General features: G+C 43.3%; 2 protein-coding genes across 3 annotated transcripts; both read left to right on the forward strand.

Annotated features, from left to right (window-relative positions):
• Positions 1 to 1,126: 1,126 nt before the first annotated feature.
• On the forward strand, positions 1,127 to 3,752 carry LOC132394866 (uncharacterized). The gene is made up of 4 exons (XM_059971275.1): positions 1,127 to 1,464; positions 1,633 to 2,220; positions 3,315 to 3,336; positions 3,739 to 3,752. The coding sequence occupies exons 1-4, from the start codon at positions 1,144 to 1,146 to the stop codon at positions 3,750 to 3,752; spliced, it is 945 nt and encodes a 314-aa protein (XP_059827258.1). The 5' UTR covers positions 1,127 to 1,143.
• LOC132394732 (uncharacterized) lies at positions 3,503 to 6,030 on the forward strand. 2 transcript variants are annotated; one of them, XM_059971125.1, is made up of 3 exons: positions 3,503 to 3,741; positions 4,588 to 5,346; positions 5,474 to 6,030. In XM_059971125.1, the coding sequence occupies exons 2-3, from the start codon at positions 4,690 to 4,692 to the stop codon at positions 5,723 to 5,725; spliced, it is 909 nt and encodes a 302-aa protein (XP_059827108.1). In that variant the 5' UTR covers positions 3,503 to 3,741; positions 4,588 to 4,689; the 3' UTR covers positions 5,726 to 6,030. The 2 variants fall into 2 exon arrangements, with proteins under 2 accessions (XP_059827108.1, XP_059827109.1); XM_059971126.1 differs by lacking the exon at positions 3,503 to 3,741 and having other exon boundaries at positions 4,510 to 5,346.
• Positions 6,031 to 18,131: the final 12,101 nt, after the last annotated feature.

Consider the following 18,131-nt stretch of genomic DNA (forward strand, 5'->3'; position numbering starts at 1 on the left):
CTATTGGGGGAGGGTGTTTGTTTTATTTGGACAGAAGGTGTTCTATTGGGGGAGGGTGTTTGTTTTATTTGGACAGAAGGTGTTCTATTGGGGGAGGGTGTTTGTTTTATATGGACAGAAGTTGTTCTATTGGGGGAGGGTGTTTGTTTTATATGGACAGAAGGTGTTCTATTGGGGGAGGGTGTTTGTTTTATTTGGACAGAAGGTGTTCTATTGGGGGAGTGTCTTTATTTTATTTGGACGGAAGGTGTTCTATTCGGGGAGGGTGTTTGTTTTATTTGGACAGGTGTTCTATTGGGGGAGGGTGTTTGTTTTATTTGCACAGAAGGTGTTCTATTGGGGGAGTGTGTTTGTTTTATTTGGACAGAAGGTGTTCTATTGGGGGAGGGTGTTTGTTTTATTTGGACGGAAGGTGTTCTATTGGGGGAGGGTGTTTGTTTTATTTGGACGGAAGGTGTTCTATTGGGGGAGGGTGTTTGTTTTATTTGGACAGAAGGTGTTTTATTGGGGAATGGTGTTTGTTTTATTTGGACAGAAGGTGTTCTATTGGGGGGAGGGTGTTTGTTTTATTTGGACAGAAGGTGTTCTATTGGGGATTGGTGTTTGTTTTATTTGGACAGAAGGTGTTCTATTGGGGGAGGGTGTTTGTTTTATTTGGACAGAAGGTGTTCTATTGGGGAATGGTGTTTGTTTTATTTGGACAGAAGGTGTTCTATTGGGGAATGGTGCTTGTTTTATTTGGACAGAAGGTGTTCTATTGGGGAATGGTGTTTGTTTTATTTGGACAGAAGGTGTTCTATTGGGGAATGGTGTTTGTTTTATTTGGACAGAAGGTGTTCTATTGGGGAATGGTGTTTGTTTTATTTGGACAGAAGGTGTTCTCTTGGGGAATGGTGTTTGTTTTATTTGGACAGAAGGTGTTCTATTGGGGAATGGTGTTTGTTTTATTTGGACAGAAGGGGTTCTATTGGGGGAGGGTGTTTGTTTTATTTGGACAGAAGATGTTCTATTGGGGAATGGTGTTTGTTTTATTTGGACAGAAGGTGTTCTATTGGGGGAGGGTGTTTGTTTTATTTGGACAGAAGGTGTTCTATTGGGGGGAGGGTGTTTGTTTTATTTGGACAGAAGGTGTTCTATTGGGGAATGGTGTTTGTTTTATTTGGACAGAAGGTGTTCTATTGGGGGAGGGTGTTTGTTTTATTTGGACAGAAGGTGTTCTATTGGGGGAGTGTCTTTATTTTATTTGGACAGAAGGTGTTCTATTGGGGGAGGGTGTTTGTTTTATTTGGACAGAAGGTGTTCTATTGGGGGAGTGTCTTTATTTTATTTGGACGGAAGGTGTTCTATTGGGGGAGGGTGTTTGTTTTATTTGGACAGAAGGTGTTCTATTGGGGGAGGGTGTTTGTTTTATTTGGACAGAAGGTGTTCTATTGGGGGAGTGTCTTTATTTTATTTGGACAGAAGGTGTTCTATTGGGGGAGGGTGTTTATTTTATTTGGACAGAAGGTGTTCTATTGGGGGAGGGTGTTTGTTTTATTTGGACAGAAGGTGTTATATTGGGGGAGGGTGTTTATTTTATTTGGACAGAAGGTGTTCTATTGGGGGAGGGTGTTTGTTTTATTTGGACAGAAGGTGTTCTATTGGGGGAGGGTGTTTGTTTTATTTGGGCAGAAGGTGTTCTATTGGGGGAGTGTCTTTATTTTATTTGGACAGAAGGTGTTCTATTGGGGGAGGGTGTTTCTTTTATTTGGACAGAAGGTGTTCTATTGGGGGAGGGTGTTTATTTTATTTGGACAGAAGGTGTTCTATTGGGGGAGGGTGTTTGTTTTATTTGGACAGAAGGTGTTCTATTGGGGGAGTGTGTTTATTTTATTTGGACAGAAGGTGTTCTATTGGGGGAGGGTGTTTGTTTTATTTGGGCAGAAGGTGTTCTATTGGGGGAGTGTGTTTGTTTTATTTGGACAGAAGGTGTTCTATTGGGGGAGTGTCTTTATTTTATTTGGACAGAAGGTGTTCTATTGGGGGAGGGTGTTTATTTTATTTGGACAGAAGGTGTTCTATTGGGGGAGGGTGTTTGTTTTATTTGGACAGAAGGTGTTCTATTGGGGGAGGGTGTTTGTTTTATTTGGGCAGAAGGTGTTCTATTGGGGGAGTGTCTTTATTTTATTTGGACGGAAGGTGTTCTATTGGGGGAGGGTGTTTGTTTTATTTGGACGGAAGGTGTTCTATTGGGGGGAGGGTGTTTGTTTTATTTGGACGGAAGGTGTTCTATTGGGGGAGGGTGTTTGTTTTATTTGGACGGAAGGTGTTCTATTGGGGGAGGGTGTTTGTTTTATTTGGACAGAAGGTGTTCGATTGGGGGAGGGTGTTTGTTTTATTTGGACAGAAGGTGTTCTATTGGGGGAGGGTGTTTGTTTTATTTGGGCAGAAGGTGTTCTATTGGGGGGAGGGTGTTTGTTTTATTTGGGCAGAAGGTGTTGTGTTGGGGGGAGGGTGTTTGTTTTATATGGACAGAAGGTGTTCTATTGGGGGAGGGAGTTTGTTTTATTTGGACGGAAGGTGTTCTATTGGGGCGGGTGTTTGTTTTATTTGGACGGAAGGTGTTCTATTGGGGGGAGGGTGTTTGTTTTATTTGGACAGAAGGTGTTCTATTGGGGGAGGGTGTTTGTTTTATTTGGGCAGAAGGTGTTGTGTTGGGGGGAGGGTTGTTTTATTTGGGCAGAAGGTGTTCTATTGTGGGGAGGGTGTTTGTTTTATTTGGACAGAAGGTGTTCTATTGGGGGAGTGTCTTTATTTTATTTTGGACAGAAGGTGTTCTATTGGGGGAGGGTGTTTGTTTTATTTGGACAGAAGGTATTCTATTGGGGGAGGGTGTTTGTTTTATTTGGACGGAAGGTGTTCTATTGGGGGAGGGTGTTTGTTTTATTTGGACAGAAGTTGTTCCATTGGGGGAGGGTGTTTGTTTTATTTGGACGGAAGGTGTTCTATTGGGGGAGGGTGTTTGTTTTATTTGGACGGAAGGTGTTCTATTGGGGGAGGGTATTGGTTTTATTTGGACAGAAGGTGTTCTATTGGGGGGAGGGTGTTTGTTTTATTTGGACAGAAGGTGTTCTATTGGGGGAGGGTGTTTGTTTTATTTGGACGGAAGGTGTTCTATTGGGGGGAGGGTGTTTGTTTTATTTGGACAGAAGTTGTTCTATTGGGGGAGGGTGTTTGTTTTATTTGGACGGAAGGTGATCTATTGGGGGAGGGTGTTTGTTTTATTTGGACGGAAGGTGTTCTATTGGGGGAGGGTGTTTGTTTTATTTGGACAGAAGTTGTTCTATTGGGGGGAGGGTGTTTGTTTTATTTGGACGGAAGGTGTTCTATTGGGGGGAGGGTGTTTGTTTTATTTGGACAGAAGGTGTTCTATTGGGGGGAGGGTGTTTGTTTTATTTGGACAGAAGGTGTTCTATTGGGGGAGGGTGTTTGTTGTATTTGGGCAGAAGGTGTTCTATTCGGGGAGGGTGTTTGTTTTATTTGGACAGAAGGTGTTTTATTGGGGGAGGGTGTTTGTTTTATTTGGGCAGAAGGTGTTCTATTCGGGGAGGGTGTTTGTTTTATTTGGACAGAAGGTGTTCTATTGGGGGGTGATGTTTGTTTTATTTGGACAGAAGGTGTTCTATTGGGGGGTGGTGTTTGTTTTATTTGGACAGAAGGTGTTCTATAGGAGGCAGTGTGTTTGTTTTATTTGGACAGAAGGTGTTCTATAGGAGGCTGTGTGTTTGTTTTATTTGGACAGAAGGTGTTCTATTGGGGGAGGGTGTTTGTTTTATTTGGACGGAAGATGTTCTATTGGGGGAGGGTGTTTGTTTTATTTGGACAGAAGGTGTTCTATTGGGGAAGGGTGTTTGTTTTATTTGGACGGAAGGTGTTCTATTGGGGGAGGGTGTTTGTTTTATTTGGACAGAAGATGTTCTCTTGGGGGAGGGTGTTTGTTTTATTTGGACTTAAGGTGTTCTATTGGGGGAGGGTGTTTGTTTTATTTGGACAGAAGGTGTTCTATTGGGGGGAGGGTGTTTGTTTTATTTGGACGGAAGGTGTTCTATTGGGGGAGTGTGTTTGTTTTATTTGGACAGAAGGTGTTCTATTGGGGAATGGTGTTTGTTTTATTTGGACAGAAGGTGTTCTATTTGGGGAGGGTGTTTGTTTTATTTGGACAGAAGGTGTTCTATTGGGGGGAGGGAGTTTGTTTTATTTGGGCAGAAGGTGTTCTATTGGGGGAGTGTCTTTATTTTATTTGGACAGAAGGTGTTCTATTGGGGGAGGGTGTTTGTTTTATTTGGACAGAAGGTGTTCTATTGGGGGAGGGTGTTTGTTTTATTTGGACAGAAGTTGTTCTATTGGGGGGAGGGTGTTTGTTTTATTTGGACGGAAGGTGTTCTATTGGGGGGAGGGTGTTTGTTTTATTTGGACAGAAGGTGTTCTATTGGGGGGAGGGTGTTTGTTTTATTTGGACAGAAGGTGTTCTATTGGGGGAGGGTGTTTGTTGTATTTGGGCAGAAGGTGTTCTATTCGGGGAGGGTGTTTGTTTTATTTGGACAGAAGGTGTTTTATTGGGGGAGGGTGTTTGTTTTATTTGGGCAGAAGGTGTTCTATTCGGGGAGGGTGTTTGTTTTATTTGGACAGAAGGTGTTCTATTGGGGGGTGATGTTTGTTTTATTTGGACAGAAGGTGTTCTATTGGGGGGTGGTGTTTGTTTTATTTGGACAGAAGGTGTTCTATAGGAGGCAGTGTGTTTGTTTTATTTGGACAGAAGGTGTTCTATTGGGGGAGGGTGTTTGTTTTATTTGGACGGAAGGTGTTTTATTGGGGGGAGGGTGTTTGTTTTATTTGGACGGAAGGTGTTCTATTGGGGGAGGGTGTTTGTTTTATTTGGACGGAAGATGTTCTATTGGGGGAGGGTGTTTGTTTTATTTGGACAGAAGGTGTTCTATTGGGGAAGGGTGTTTGTTTTATTTGGACGGAAGGTGTTCTATTGGGGGAGGGTGTTTGTTTTATTTGGACAGAAGATGTTCTCTTGGGGGAGGGTGTTTGTTTTATTTGGACTTAAGGTGTTCTATTGGGGGAGGGTGTTTGTTTTATTTGGACAGAAGGTGTTCTATTGGGGGGAGGGTGTTTGTTTTATTTGGACGGAAGGTGTTCTATTGGGGGAGTGTGTTTGTTTTATTTGGACAGAAGGTGTTCTATTGGGGAATGGTGTTTGTTTTATTTGGACAGAAGGTGTTCTATTGGGGGAGGGTGTTTGTTTTATTTGGGCAGAAGGTGTTCTATTCGGGGAGGGTGTTTGTTTTATTTGGACAGAAGGTGTTCTATTCGGGGGTGATGTTTGTTTTATTTGGACAGAAGGTGTTCTATTGGGGGGTGGTGTTTGTTTTATTTGGACAGAAGGTGTTCTATAGGAGGCAGTGTGTTTGTTTTATTTGGACAGAAGGTGTTCTATAGGAGGCTGTGTGTTTGTTTTATTTGGACAGAAGGTGTTCTATTGGGGGAGGGTGTTTGTTTTATTTGGACGGAAGATGTTCTATTGGGGGAGGGTGTTTGTTTTATTTGGACAGAAGGTGTTCTATTGGGGAAGGGTGTTTGTTTTATTTGGACGGAAGGTGTTCTATTGGGGGAGGGTGTTTGTTTTATTTGGACAGAAGATGTTCTCTTGGGGGAGGGTGTTTGTTTTATTTGGACTTAAGGTGTTCTATTGGGGGAGGGTGTTTGTTTTATTTGGACAGAAGGTGTTCTATTGGGGGGAGGGTGTTTGTTTTATTTGGACGGAAGGTGTTCTATTGGGGGAGTGTGTTTGTTTTATTTGGACAGAAGGTGTTCTATTGGGGAATGGTGTTTGTTTTATTTGGACAGAAGGTGTTCTATTTGGGGAGGGTGTTTGTTTTATTTGGACAGAAGGTGTTCTATTGGGGGGAGGGAGTTTGTTTTATTTGGGCAGAAGGTGTTCTATTGGGGGAGTGTCTTTATTTTATTTGGACAGAAGGTGTTCTATTGGGGGAGGGTGTTTGTTTTATTTGGACAGAAGGTGTTCTATTGGGGGAGGGTGTTTGTTTTATTTGGACAGAAGTTGTTCTATTGGGGGGAGGGTGTTTGTTTTATTTGGACGGAAGGTGTTCTATTGGGGGGAGGGTGTTTGTTTTATTTGGACAGAAGGTGTTCTGTTGGGGGGAGGGTGTTTGTTTTATTTGGACAGAAGGTGTTCTATTGGGGGAGGGTGTTTGTTGTATTTGGGCAGAAGGTGTTCTATTCTGGGAGGGTGTTTGTTTTATTTGGACAGAAGGTGTTTTATTGGGGGAGGGTGTTTGTTTTATTTGGGCAGAAGGTGTTCTATTCGGGGAGGGTGTTTGTTTTATTTGGACAGAAGGTGTTCTATTGGGGGGTGATGTTTGTTTTATTTGGACAGAAGGTGTTCTATTGGGGGGTGGTGTTTGTTTTATTTGGACAGAAGGTGTTCTATAGGAGGCAGTGTGTTTGTTTTATTTGGACAGAAGGTGTTCTATTGGGGGAGGGTGTTTGTTTTATTTGGACGGAAGGTGTTTTATTGGGGGGAGGGTGTTTGTTTTATTTGGACGGAAGGTGTTCTATTGGGGGAGGGTGTTTGTTTTATTTGGACGGAAGATGTTCTATTGGGGGAGGGTGTTTGTTTTATTTGGACAGAAGGTGTTCTATTGGGGAAGGGTGTTTGTTTTATTTGGACGGAAGGTGTTCTATTGGGGGAGGGTGTTTGTTTTATTTGGACAGAAGATGTTCTCTTGGGGGAGGGTGTTTGTTTTATTTGGACTTAAGGTGTTCTATTGGGGGAGGGTGTTTGTTTTATTTGGACAGAAGGTGTTCTATTGGGGGGAGGGTGTTTGTTTTATTTGGACGGAAGGTGTTCTATTGGGGGAGTGTGTTTGTTTTATTTGGACAGAAGGTGTTCTATTGGGGAATGGTGTTTGTTTTATTTGGACAGAAGGTGTTCTATTGGGGGAGGGTGTTTGTTTTATTTGGACAGAAGGTGTTCTATTGGGGGGAGGGAGTTTGTTTTATTTGGGCAGAAGGTGTTCTATTGGGGGAGTGTCTTTATTTTATTTGGACAGAAGGTGTTCTATTGGGGGAGGGTGTTTGTTTTATTTGGACAGAAGGTGTTCTATTGGGGGAGGGTGTTTGTTTTATTTGGACAGAAGGTGTTTTATTGGGGGAGGGGGTTTGTTTTATTTGGGCAGAAGGTGTTCTATTGGGGGGGAGGGTGTTTGTTTTATTTGGGCAGAAGGTGTTGTGTTCGGGGGAGGGTGTTTGTTTTATTTGGACAGAAGGTGTTCTATTGGGGGAGGGTGTTTGTTTTATTTGGGCAGAAGGTGTTGTGTTGGGGGGAGGGTGTTTGTTTTATTTGGGCAGAAGGTGTTCTATTGGGGGGAGAGTGTTTGTTTTATTTGGACAGAAGGTGTTCTATTGGGGGAGGGTGTTTGTTTTATTTGGACGGAAGGTGTTCTATTGGGGGAGGGTGTTTGTTTTATTTGGACGGAAGGTGTTCTATTGGGCGAGGGTGTTTGTTTTATTTGGACGGAAGGTGTTCTATTGGGGGAGGGTGTTTGTTTTATTTGGACAGAAGGTGTTCTATTGGGGGGAGGGTGTTTGTTTTATTTGGACAGAAGGTGTTCTATTGGGGGAGGGTGTTTGTTTTATTTGGACGGAAGGTGTTCTTTTGGGGGGAGGGTGTTTGTTTTATTTGGACAGAAGTTGTTCTATTGGGGGAGGGTGTTTGTTTTATTTGGACGGAAGGTGTTCTATTGGGGGAGGGTGTTTGTTTTATTTGGACGGAAGGTGTTCTATTGGGGGAGGGTGTTTGTTTTATTTGGACAGAAGTTGTTCTATTGGGGGGAGGGTGTTTGTTTTATTTGGACGGAAGGTGTTCTATTGGGGGAGGGTGTTTGTTTTATTTGGACAGAAGGTGTTCTATTGGGGGGAGGGTGTTTGTTTTATTTGGACAGAAGGTGTTCTATTGGGGGAGGGTGTTTGTTTTATTTGGGCAGAAGGTGTTCTATTCGGGGAGGGTGTTTGTTTTATTTGGACAGAAGGTGTTCTATTGGGGGGTGGTGTTTGTTTTATTTGGACAGAAGGTGTTCTATTGGGGCGGGTGTTTGTTTTATTTGGACAGAAGGTGTTCTATAGGAGGCTGTGTGTTTGTTTTATTTGGACAGAAGGTGTTCTATTGGGGGAGGGTGTTTGTTTTATTTGGACGGAAGGTGTTCTATTGGGGGGAGGGTGTTTGTTTTATTTGGACGGAAGGTGTTCTATTGGGGGAGGGTGTTTGTTTTATTTGGACGGAAGATGTTCTATTGGGGGAGGGTGTTTGTTTTATTTGGACGGAAGGTGTTCTATTGGGGGAGGGTGTTTGTTTTATTTGGACGGAAGGTGTTCTATTGGGGGAGGGTGTTTGTTTTATTTGGACGGAAGGTGTTCTATTGGGGGAGGGTGTTTGTTTTATTTGGACGGAAGGTGTTCTATTGGGGGAGGGTGTTTGTTTTATTTGGACAGAAGATGTTCTCTTGGGGGAGGGTGTTTGTTTTATTTGGACTTAAGGTGTTCTATTGGGGGAGGGTGTTTGTTTTATTTGGACAGAAGGTGTTCTTATTGGGGGGAGGGTGTTTGTTTTATTTGGACGGAAGGTGTTCTATTGGGGGAGTGTGTTTGTTTTATTTGGACAGAAGGTGTTCTATTGGGGAATGGTGTTTGTTTTATTTGGACAGAAGGTGTTCTATTGGGGGAGGGTGTTTGTTTTATTTGGACAGAAGGTGTTCTATTGGGGGGAGGGAGTTTGTTTTATTTGGGCAGAAGGTGTTCTATTGGGGAGTGTCTTTATTTTATTTGGACAGAAGGTGTTCTATTGGGGGAGGGTGTTTGTTTTATTTGGACAGAAGGTGTTCTATTGGGGGAGGGTGTTTGTTTTATTTGGACGGAAGGTGTTCTATTGGGGGAGGGTGTTTGTTTTATTTGGACCGAAGGTGTTCTATTGGGGGGAGGGTGTTTGTTTTATTTGGACGGAAGGTGTTCTATTGGGGGAGGGTGTTTGTTTTATTTCGACGGAAGGTGTTCTATTGGGGGAGGGTGTTTGTTTTATTTGGACAGAAGGTGTTCGATTGGGGGAGGGTGTTTGTTTTATTTGGACAGAAGGTGTTCTATTGGGGGAGGGTGTTTGTTTTATTTGGGCAGAAGGTGTTCTATTGGGGGAGGGTGTTTGTTTTATTTGGACAGAAGGTGTTCTATTGGGGGAGGGTGTTTGTTTTATTTGGACGGAAGGTGTTCTATTGGGGGAGGGTGTTTGTTTTATTTGGACGGAAGGTGTTCTATTGGGGGAGGGTGTTTGTTTTATTTGGACAGAAGGTGTTCTATTGGGGGGGAGGGTGTTTGTTTTATTTGGGCAGAAGGTGTTCTATTGGGGGAGGGTGATTGTTTTATTTGGACAGAAGGTGTTCTATTGGGGGGGAGGGTGTTTGTTTTATTTGCACAGAAGGTGTTCTATTGGGGGGAGGGTGTTTGTTTTATTTGGACGGAAGGTGTTCTATTGGGGGAGGGTGTTTGTTTTATTTGGACGGAAGGTGTTCTATTGGGGGAGGGTGTTTGTTTTATTTGGACGGAAGGTGTTCTATTGGGGGAGGGTGTTTGTTTTATTTGGACGGAAGGTGTTCTATTGGGGGAGGGTGATTGTTTTATTTGGACGGAAGGTGTTCTATTGGGGGAGTGTGTTTGTTTTATTTGGACAGAAGGTGTTCTATTGGGGAATGGTGTTTGTTTTATTTGGACAGAAGGTGTTCTATTGGGGGAGGGTGTTTGTTTTATTTGGACAGAAAGTGTTCTATTGGGGGGAGGGAGTTTGTTTTATTTGGGCAGAAGGTGTTCTATTGGGGGAGTGTCTTTATTTTATTTGGACAGAAGGTGTTCTATTGGGGGAGGGTGTTTGTTTTATTTGGACAGAAGGTATTCTATTGGGGGAGGGTGTTTGTTTTATTTGGACGGAAGGTGTTCTATTGGGGGAGGGTGTTTGTTTTATTTGGACAGAAGTTGTTCCATTGGGGGAGGGTGTTTGTTTTATTTGGACGGAAGGTGTTCTATTGGGGGAGGGTGTTTGTTTTATTTGGACGGAAGGTGTTCTATTGGGGGAGGGTGTTTGTTTTGTTTGGACAGAAGTTGTTCTATTGGGGGAGGGTGTTTGTTTTATTTGGACAGAAGGTGTTCTATTGGGGGAGGGTGTTTGTTTTATTTGGACGGAAGGTGTTCTATTGGGGGAGGGTGTTTGTTTTATTTGGACAGAAGTTGTTCTATTGGGGGAGGGTGTTTGTTTTATTTGGACAGAAGATGTTCTATTGGGGGAGGGTGTTTGTTTTATTTGGACAGAAGTTGTTCTATTGGGGGAGGGTGTTTGTTTTATTTGGACAGAAGTTGTTCTATTGGGGGGAGGGTGTTTGTTTTATTTGGACAGAAGGTGTTCTATTGGGGGGTGGTGTTTCTTTTATTTGGACAGAAGGTGTTCTATAGGAGGCAGTGTGTTTGTTTTATTTGGACAGAAGGTGTTCTATTGGGGCAGGGTGTTTGTTTTATTTGGACAGAAGGTGTTCTATTGGGGGGGAGGGTGTTTGTTTTATTTGGGCAGAAGGTGTTCTATTGGGGGAGGGTGATTGTTTTATTTGGACAGAAGGTGTTCTATTGGGGGGAGGGTGTTTGTTTTATTTGGACGGAAGGTGTTCTATTGGGGGAGGGTGTTTATTTTATTTGGACGGAAGGTGTTCTATTGGGGGAGGGTGTTTGTTTTATTTGGACGGAAGGTGTTCTATTGGGGGAGTGTGTTTGTTTTATTTGGACAGAAGGTGTTCTATTGGGGAATGGTGTTTGTTTTATTTGGACAGAAGGTGTTCTATTGGGGGAGGGTGTTTGTTTTATTTGGACAGAAAGTGTTCTATTGGGGGGAGGGAGTTTGTTTTATTTGGGCAGAAGGTGTTCTATTGGGGGAGTGTCTTTATTTTATTTGGACAGAAGGTGTTCTATTGGGGGAGGGTGTTTGTTTTATTTGGACAGAAGGTATTCTATTGGGGGAGGGTGTTTGTTTTATTTGGACGGAAGGTGTTCTATTGGGGGAGGGTGTTTGTTTTATTTGGACAGAAGTTGTTCCATTGGGGGAGGGTGTTTGTTTTATTTGGACGGAAGGTGTTCTATTGGGGGAGGGTGTTTGTTTTATTTGGACGGAAGGTGTTCTATTGGGGGAGGGTGTTTGTTTTATTTGGACAGAAGGTGTTCTATTGGGGGAGGGTGTTTGTTTTATTTGGACAGAAGGTGTTCTATTGGGGGAGGGTGTTTGTTTTATTTGGACAGAAGTTGTTCTATTGGGGGAGGGTGTTTGTTTTATTTGGACAGAAGATGTTCTCTTGGGGGAGGGTGTTTGTTTTATTTGGACGGAAGGTGTTCTCTTGGGGGAGGGTGTTTGTTTTATTTGGACGGAAGGTGTTCTATTGGGGGAGGGTGTTTGTTTTATTTGGACGGAAGGTGTTCTATTGGGGGGATGGTGTTTGTTTTATTTGGACAGAAGGTGTTCTATTGGGGGAGGGTGTTTGTTTTATTTGGACAGAAGGTGTTTTCTTGGGGGAGGGTGTTTGTTTTATTTGGACGGAAGGTGTTCTATTGGGGGAGGGTGTTTGTTTTATTTGGACGGAAGGTGTTCTATTGGGGGGAGGGTGTTTGTTTTATTTGGACGGAAGGTGTTCTATTGGGGGAGGGTGTTTGTTTTATTTGGATGGAAGGTGTTCTATTGGGGGAGGGTGTTTGTTTTATTTGGACGGAAGGTGTTCTATTGGGGGAGGGTGTTTGTTTTATTTGGACGGAAGGTGTTCTCTTGGGGGAGGGTGTTTGTTTTATTTGGACAGAAGGTGTTCTATTGGGGGAGGGTGTTTGTTTAATTTGGATGGAAGGTGTTCTATTGGGGGATGGTGTTTGTTTTATTTGGACGGAAGGTGTTCTATTGGGGGAGGGTGTTTGTTTTATTTGGACGGAAGGTGTTGTATTGGGGGAGGTTGTTTGTTTTATTTGGACAGAAGGTGTTCTATTGGGGGGAGGTTGTTTGTTTTATTTGGACAGAAGGTGTTCTATTGAGGGAGGGTGTTTGTTTTATTTGGACAGACGGTGTTCTATTGGGGGAGGGTGTTTGTTTTATTTGGACGGAAGGTGTTCTATTGGGGGAGGGTGTTTGTTTTATTTGGACAGAAGGTGTTCTATTGGGGGAGGGTGTTTGTTTTATTTGGACGGAAGGTGTTCTATTGGGGGAGGGTGTTTGTTTTATTTGGACAGAAGGTGTTCTCTTGGGGGAGGGTGTTTGTTTTATTTGGACAGAAGGTGTTCTATTGGGGGAGGGTGTTTGTTTTATTTGGACGGAAGGTGTTCTATTGGGGGAGGGTGTTTGTTTTATTTGGACAGAAGGTGTTCTCTTGGGGGAGGGTGTTTGTTTTATTTGGACGGAAGGTGTTCTATTGGGGGAGGGTGTTTGTTTTATTTGGACGGAAGGTGTTCTATTGGGGGAGGGTGTTTGTTTTATTTGGACGGAAGGTGTTCTATTGGGGGGAGGGTGTTTGTTTTATTTGGACGGAAGGTGTTCTATTGGGGGAGGGTGTTTGTTTTATTTGGACGGAAGGTGTTCTATTGGGGGAGGGTGTTTGTTTTATTTGGACAGAAGGTGTTCTATCGGGGGAGGGTGTTTGTTTTATTTGGACGGAAGGTGTTCTATTGGGGGAGGGTGTTTGTTTTATTTGGACAGAAGGTGTTCTATTGGGGGAGGGTGTTTGTTTTATTTGGACGGAAGGTGTTCTATTGGGGGAGGGTGTTTGTTTTATTTGGACAGAAGGTGTTCTCTTGGGGGAGGGTGTTTGTTTTATTTGGACGGAAGGTGTTCTATTGGGGGAGGGTGTTTGTTTTATTTGGACGGAAGGTGTTCTATTGGGGGAGGGTGTTTGTTTTATTTAGACAGAAGGTGTTCTCTTGGGGGAGGGTGTTTGTTTTATTTGGACGGAAGGTGTTCTATTGGGGGAGGGTGTTTGTTTTATTTGGACGGAAGGTGTTCTATTGGGGGAGGGTGTTTGTTTTATTTGGACGGAAGGTGTTCTATTGGGGGGAGGGTGTTTGTTTTATTTGGACGGAAGGTGTTCTCTTGGGGGAGGGTGTTTGTTTTATTTGGACAGAAGGTGTTCTATTGGGGGAGGGTGTTTGTTTTATTTGGACGGAAGGTGTTCTATTGGGGGAGGGTGTTTGTTTTATTTGGACAGAAGGTGTTCTCTTGGGGGAGGGTGTTTGTTTTATTTGGACGGAAGGTGTTCTATTGGGGGAGGGTGTTTGTTTTATTTGGACGGAAGGTGTTCTATTGGGGGAGGGTGTTTGTTTTATTTGGACAGAAGGTGTTCTCTTGGGGGAGGGTGTTTGTTTTATTTGGACGGAAGGTGTTCTATTGGGGGAGGGTGTTTGTTTTATTTGGACGGAAGGTGTTCTATTGGGGGAGGGTGTTTGTTTTATTTGGACGGAAGATGTTCTATTGGGGGGAGGGTGTTTGTTTTATTTGGACGGAAGGTGTTCTATTGGGGGAGGGTGTTTGTTTTATTTGGACGGAAGGTGTTCTATTGGGGGAGGGTGTTTGTTTTATTTGGACAGAAGGTGTTCTATCGGGGGAGGGTGTTTGTTTTATTTGGACGGAAGGTGTTCTATTGGGGGAGGGTGTTTGTTTTATTTGGACAGAAGGTGTTCTATTGGGGGAGGGTGTTTGTTTTATTTGGACGGAAGGTGTTCTATTGGGGGGAGGGTGTTTGTTTTATTTGGACAGAAGGTGTTCTCTTGGGGGAGGGTGTTTGTTTTATTTGGACGGAAGGTGTTCTATTGGGGGAGGGTGTTTGTTTTATTTGGACGGAAGGTGTTCTATTGGGGGAGGGTGTTTGTTTTATTTAGACAGAAGGTGTTCTCTTGGGGGAGGGTGTTTGTTTTATTTGGACGGAAGGTGTTCTATTGGGGGAGGGTGTTTGTTTTATTTGGACGGAAGGTGTTCTATTGGGGGAGGGTGTTTGTTTTATTTGGACGGAAGGTGTTCTGTCAGGGGAGGGTGTTTGTTTTATTTGGACGGAAGGTGTTCTATCGGGGGAGGGTGTTTGTTTTATTTGGACGGAAGGTGTTCTATCGGGGGAGGGTGTTTGTTTTATTTGGACAGAAGGTGTTCTATTGGGGGAGGGTGTTTGTTTTATTTGGGCAGAACGTGTTCTATTGGGGGGGAGGGTGTTTGTTTTATTTGGACAGAAGGTGTTCTATTGGGGAAGGGTGTGTTTTATTTGGACAGAAGGTGTTCTATTGGGGGGAGGGAGTTTGTTTTATTTGGACAGAAGCTGTTCTGTTGGGGAAGGGTGTTTGTTTTATTTGGACAGAAGGTGTTCTATTGGGGGGAGGGGTGTTTGTTTTATTTAGACAGAAGGTGTTCTATTGGGGGAGGGTGTTTGTTTTATTTGGACAGAAGGTGTTCTATTGGGGGAGGGTGTTTGTTTTATTTGGACAGAAGGTGTTCTATTGGGGGGAGGGTGTTTGTTTTATTTGGGCAGAAGGTGTTCTATTCGGGGAGGGTGTTTGTTTTATTTGGACAGAACGTGTTCTATTGGGGGAGGGTGTTTGTTTTATTTGGACGGAAGGTGTTCTATTGGGGGAGGGTGTTTGTTTTATTTGGACGGAAGGTGTTCTCTTGGGGGAGGGTGTTTGTTTTATTTGGACAGAAGGTGTTCTATTGGGGGGAGGGTGTTTGTTTTATTTGGACAGAAAGTGTTCTATTGGGGGAGGGTGTTTGTTTTATTTGGACAGAAGGTGTTCTATTGGCGGAGGGTGTTTGTTTTATTTGCACAGAAGGTGTTCTGTTGGGGGAGGGTGTTTGTTTTATTTGCACAGAAGGTGTTCTATTGGGGGAGGGTGTTTGTTTTATTTGCACAGAAGGTGTTCTATTGGGGGAGGGTGTTTGTTTTATTTGGGCAGAACGTGTTCTATTGGGGGGGAGGGTGTTTGTTTTATTTGGACAGAAGGTGTTCTATTGGGGAAGGGTGTGTTTTATTTGGACAGAAGGTGTTCTATTGGGGGGAGGGAGTTTGTTTTATTTGGACAGAAGCTGTTCTGTTGGGGAAGGGTGTTTGTTTTATTTGCACAGAAGGTGTTCTATTGGGGGAGGGTGTTTGTTTTATTTGGACAGAAGGTGTTCTATTGGGGGGAGGGTGTTTGTTTTATTTGGACAGAAGGTGTTCTATTGGGGGAGGGTGTTTGTTTTATTTGGACAGAAGGTGTTTTATTGGGGGAGGGTGTTTGTTTTATTTGGACAGAAGGTGTTCTATTGGGGGAGGGTGTTTGTTTTATTTGGACAGAAGGTGTTCTATTGGGGGGAGGGTGTTTGTTTTATTTGGGCAGAAGGTGTTCTATTCGGGGAGGGTGTTTGTTTTATTTGGACAGAACGTGTTCTATTGGGGGAGGGTGTTTGTTTTATTTGGACGGAAGGTGTTCTATTGGGGGAGGGTGTTTGTTTTATTTGGACAGAAGGTGTTCTATTGAGGGAGGGTGTTTGTTTTATTTGGACAGACTGTGTTCTATTGAGGGAGGGTGTTTGTTTTATTTGGACGGAAGGTGTTCTATTGAGGGAGGGTGTTTGTTTTATTTGGACGGAAGGTGTTCTATTGGGGGAGGGTGTTTGCTTTATTTGGACAGAAGGTGTTCTATTGGGGGAGGGTGTTTGTTTTATTTGCACAGAAGGTGTTCTATTGGGGGAGGGTGTTTGTTTTATTTGCACAGAAGGTGTTCTATTGGGGGAGGGTGTTTGTTTTATTTGCACAGAAGGTGTTCTATTGGGGGAGGGTGTTTGTTTTATTTGCACAGAAGGTGTTCTATTGGGGGAGGGTGTTTGTTTTATTTGGGCAGAACGTGTTCTATTGGTGGGGAGGGTGTTTGTTTTATTTGGACAGAAGGTGTTCTATTGGGGGGAGGGAGTTTGTTTTATTTGGACAGAAGCTGTTCTGTTGGGGAAGGGTGTTTGTTTTATTTGCACAGAAGGTGTTCTATTGGGGGAGGGTGTTTGTTTTATTTGGACAGAAGGTGTTCTATTGGGGAAGGGTGTGTTTTATTTGGACAGAAGGTGTTCTATTGGGGGGAGGGAGTTTGTTTTATTTGGACAGAAGCTGTTCTGTTGGGGAAGGGTGTTTGTTTTATTTGGACAGAAGGTGTTCTATTGGGGGGAGGGAGTTTGTTTTATTTGGACAGAAGCTGTTCTGTTGGGGAAGGGTGTTTGTTTTATTTGCACAGAAGGTGTTCTATTGGGGGAGGGTGTTTGTTTTATTTGGACAGAAGGTGTTCTATTGGGGAAGGGTGTGTTTTATTTGGACAGAAGGTGTTCTATTGGGGGGAGGGAGTTTGTTTTATTTGGACAGAAGCTGTTCTGTTGGGGAAGGGTGTTTGTTTTATTTGCACAGAAGGTGTTCTATTGGGGGAGGGTGTTTGTTTTATTTGGACAGAAGGTGTTCTATTGGGGGGAGGGTGTTTGTTTTATTTGGACAGAAGGTGTTCTATTGGGGGAGGGTGTTTGTTTTATTTGGACAGAAGGTGTTCTATTGGGGGAGGGTGTTTGTTTTATTTGGACAGAAGGTGTTCTATTGGGGGGAGGGTGTTTGTTTTATTTGGGCAGAAGGTGTTCTATTCGGGGAGGGTGTTTGTTTTATTTGGACAGAACGTGTTCTATTGGGGGAGGGTGTTTGTTTTATTTGGACGGAAGGTGTTCTATTGGGGGAGGGTGTTTGTTTTATTTGGACAGAAGGTGTTCTATTGAGGGAGGGTGTTTGTTTTATTTGGACAGACGGTGTTCTATTGAGGGAGGGTGTTTGTTTTATTTGGACGGAAGGTGTTCTATTGAGGGAGGGTGTTTGTTTTATTTGGACGGAAGGTGTTCTATTGAGGGAGGGTGTTTGTTTTATTTGGACAGAAGGTGTTCTATTGGGGGGAGGGTGTTTGTTTTATTTGGACGGAAGGTGTTCTATTGAGGGAGGGTGTTTGTTTTATTTGGACAGACGGTGTTCTATTGAGGGAGGGTGTTTGTTTTATTTGGACAGACGGTGTTCTATTGGGGGGAGGGTGTTTGTTTTATTTGCACAGAAGGTGTTCTATTGGGGGAGGGTGTTTGTTTTATATGGACAGAAGGTGTTCTATTGGGGGAGGGTGTTTGTTTTATTTGGACGGAAGGTGTTCTATTGGGGGAGGGTGTTTGTTTTATTTGCACAGAAGGTGTTCTATTGGGGCAGGGTGTTTGTTTTATTTGCACAGAAGGTGTTCTATTGGGGGAGGGTGTTTGTTTTATTTGGACAGAAGGTGTTCTATTGGGGGAGGGTGTTTGTTTTATTTGGACGGAAGGTGTTCTATTGGGGGGAGGGTGTTTGTTTTATTTGGACGGACGGTGTTCTATTGGGGGGAGGGCGTTTGTTTTATTTGGACAGAAGGTGTTCTATTGGGGAAGGGTGTGTTTTATTTGGACAGAAGGTGTTCTATTGGGGGGAGGGAGTTTGTTTTATTTGGACAGAAGCTGTTCTGTTGGGGAAGGGTGTTTGTTTTATTTGCACAGAAGGTGTTCTATTGGGGGAGGGTGTTTGTTTTATTTGGACAGAAGGTGTTCTATTGGGGGGAGGGTGTTTGTTTTATTTGGACAGAAGGTGTTCTATTGGGGGAGGGTGTTTGTTTTATTTGGACAGAAGGTGTTCTATTGGGGGAGGGTGTTTGTTTTATTTGGACAGAAGGTGTTCTATTGGGGGGAGGGTGTTTGTTTTATTTGGGCAGAAGGTGTTCTATTCGGGGAGGGTGTTTGTTTTATTTGGACAGAACGTGTTCTATTGGGGGAGGGTGTTTGTTTTATTTGGACGGAAGGTGTTCTATTGGGGGAGGGTGTTTGTTTTATTTGGACAGAAGGTGTTCTATTGAGGGAGGGTGTTTGTTTTATTTGGACAGACGGTGTTCTATTGAGGGAGGGTGTTTGTTTTATTTGGACGGAAGGTGTTCTATTGAGGGAGGGTGTTTGTTTTATTTGGACGGAA

The sequence above is a fragment of the Hypanus sabinus genome, chromosome 5 (assembly GCF_030144855.1).
Source record: "Hypanus sabinus isolate sHypSab1 chromosome 5, sHypSab1.hap1, whole genome shotgun sequence".
Classification (NCBI taxonomy): domain Eukaryota; kingdom Metazoa; phylum Chordata; class Chondrichthyes; order Myliobatiformes; family Dasyatidae; genus Hypanus; species Hypanus sabinus.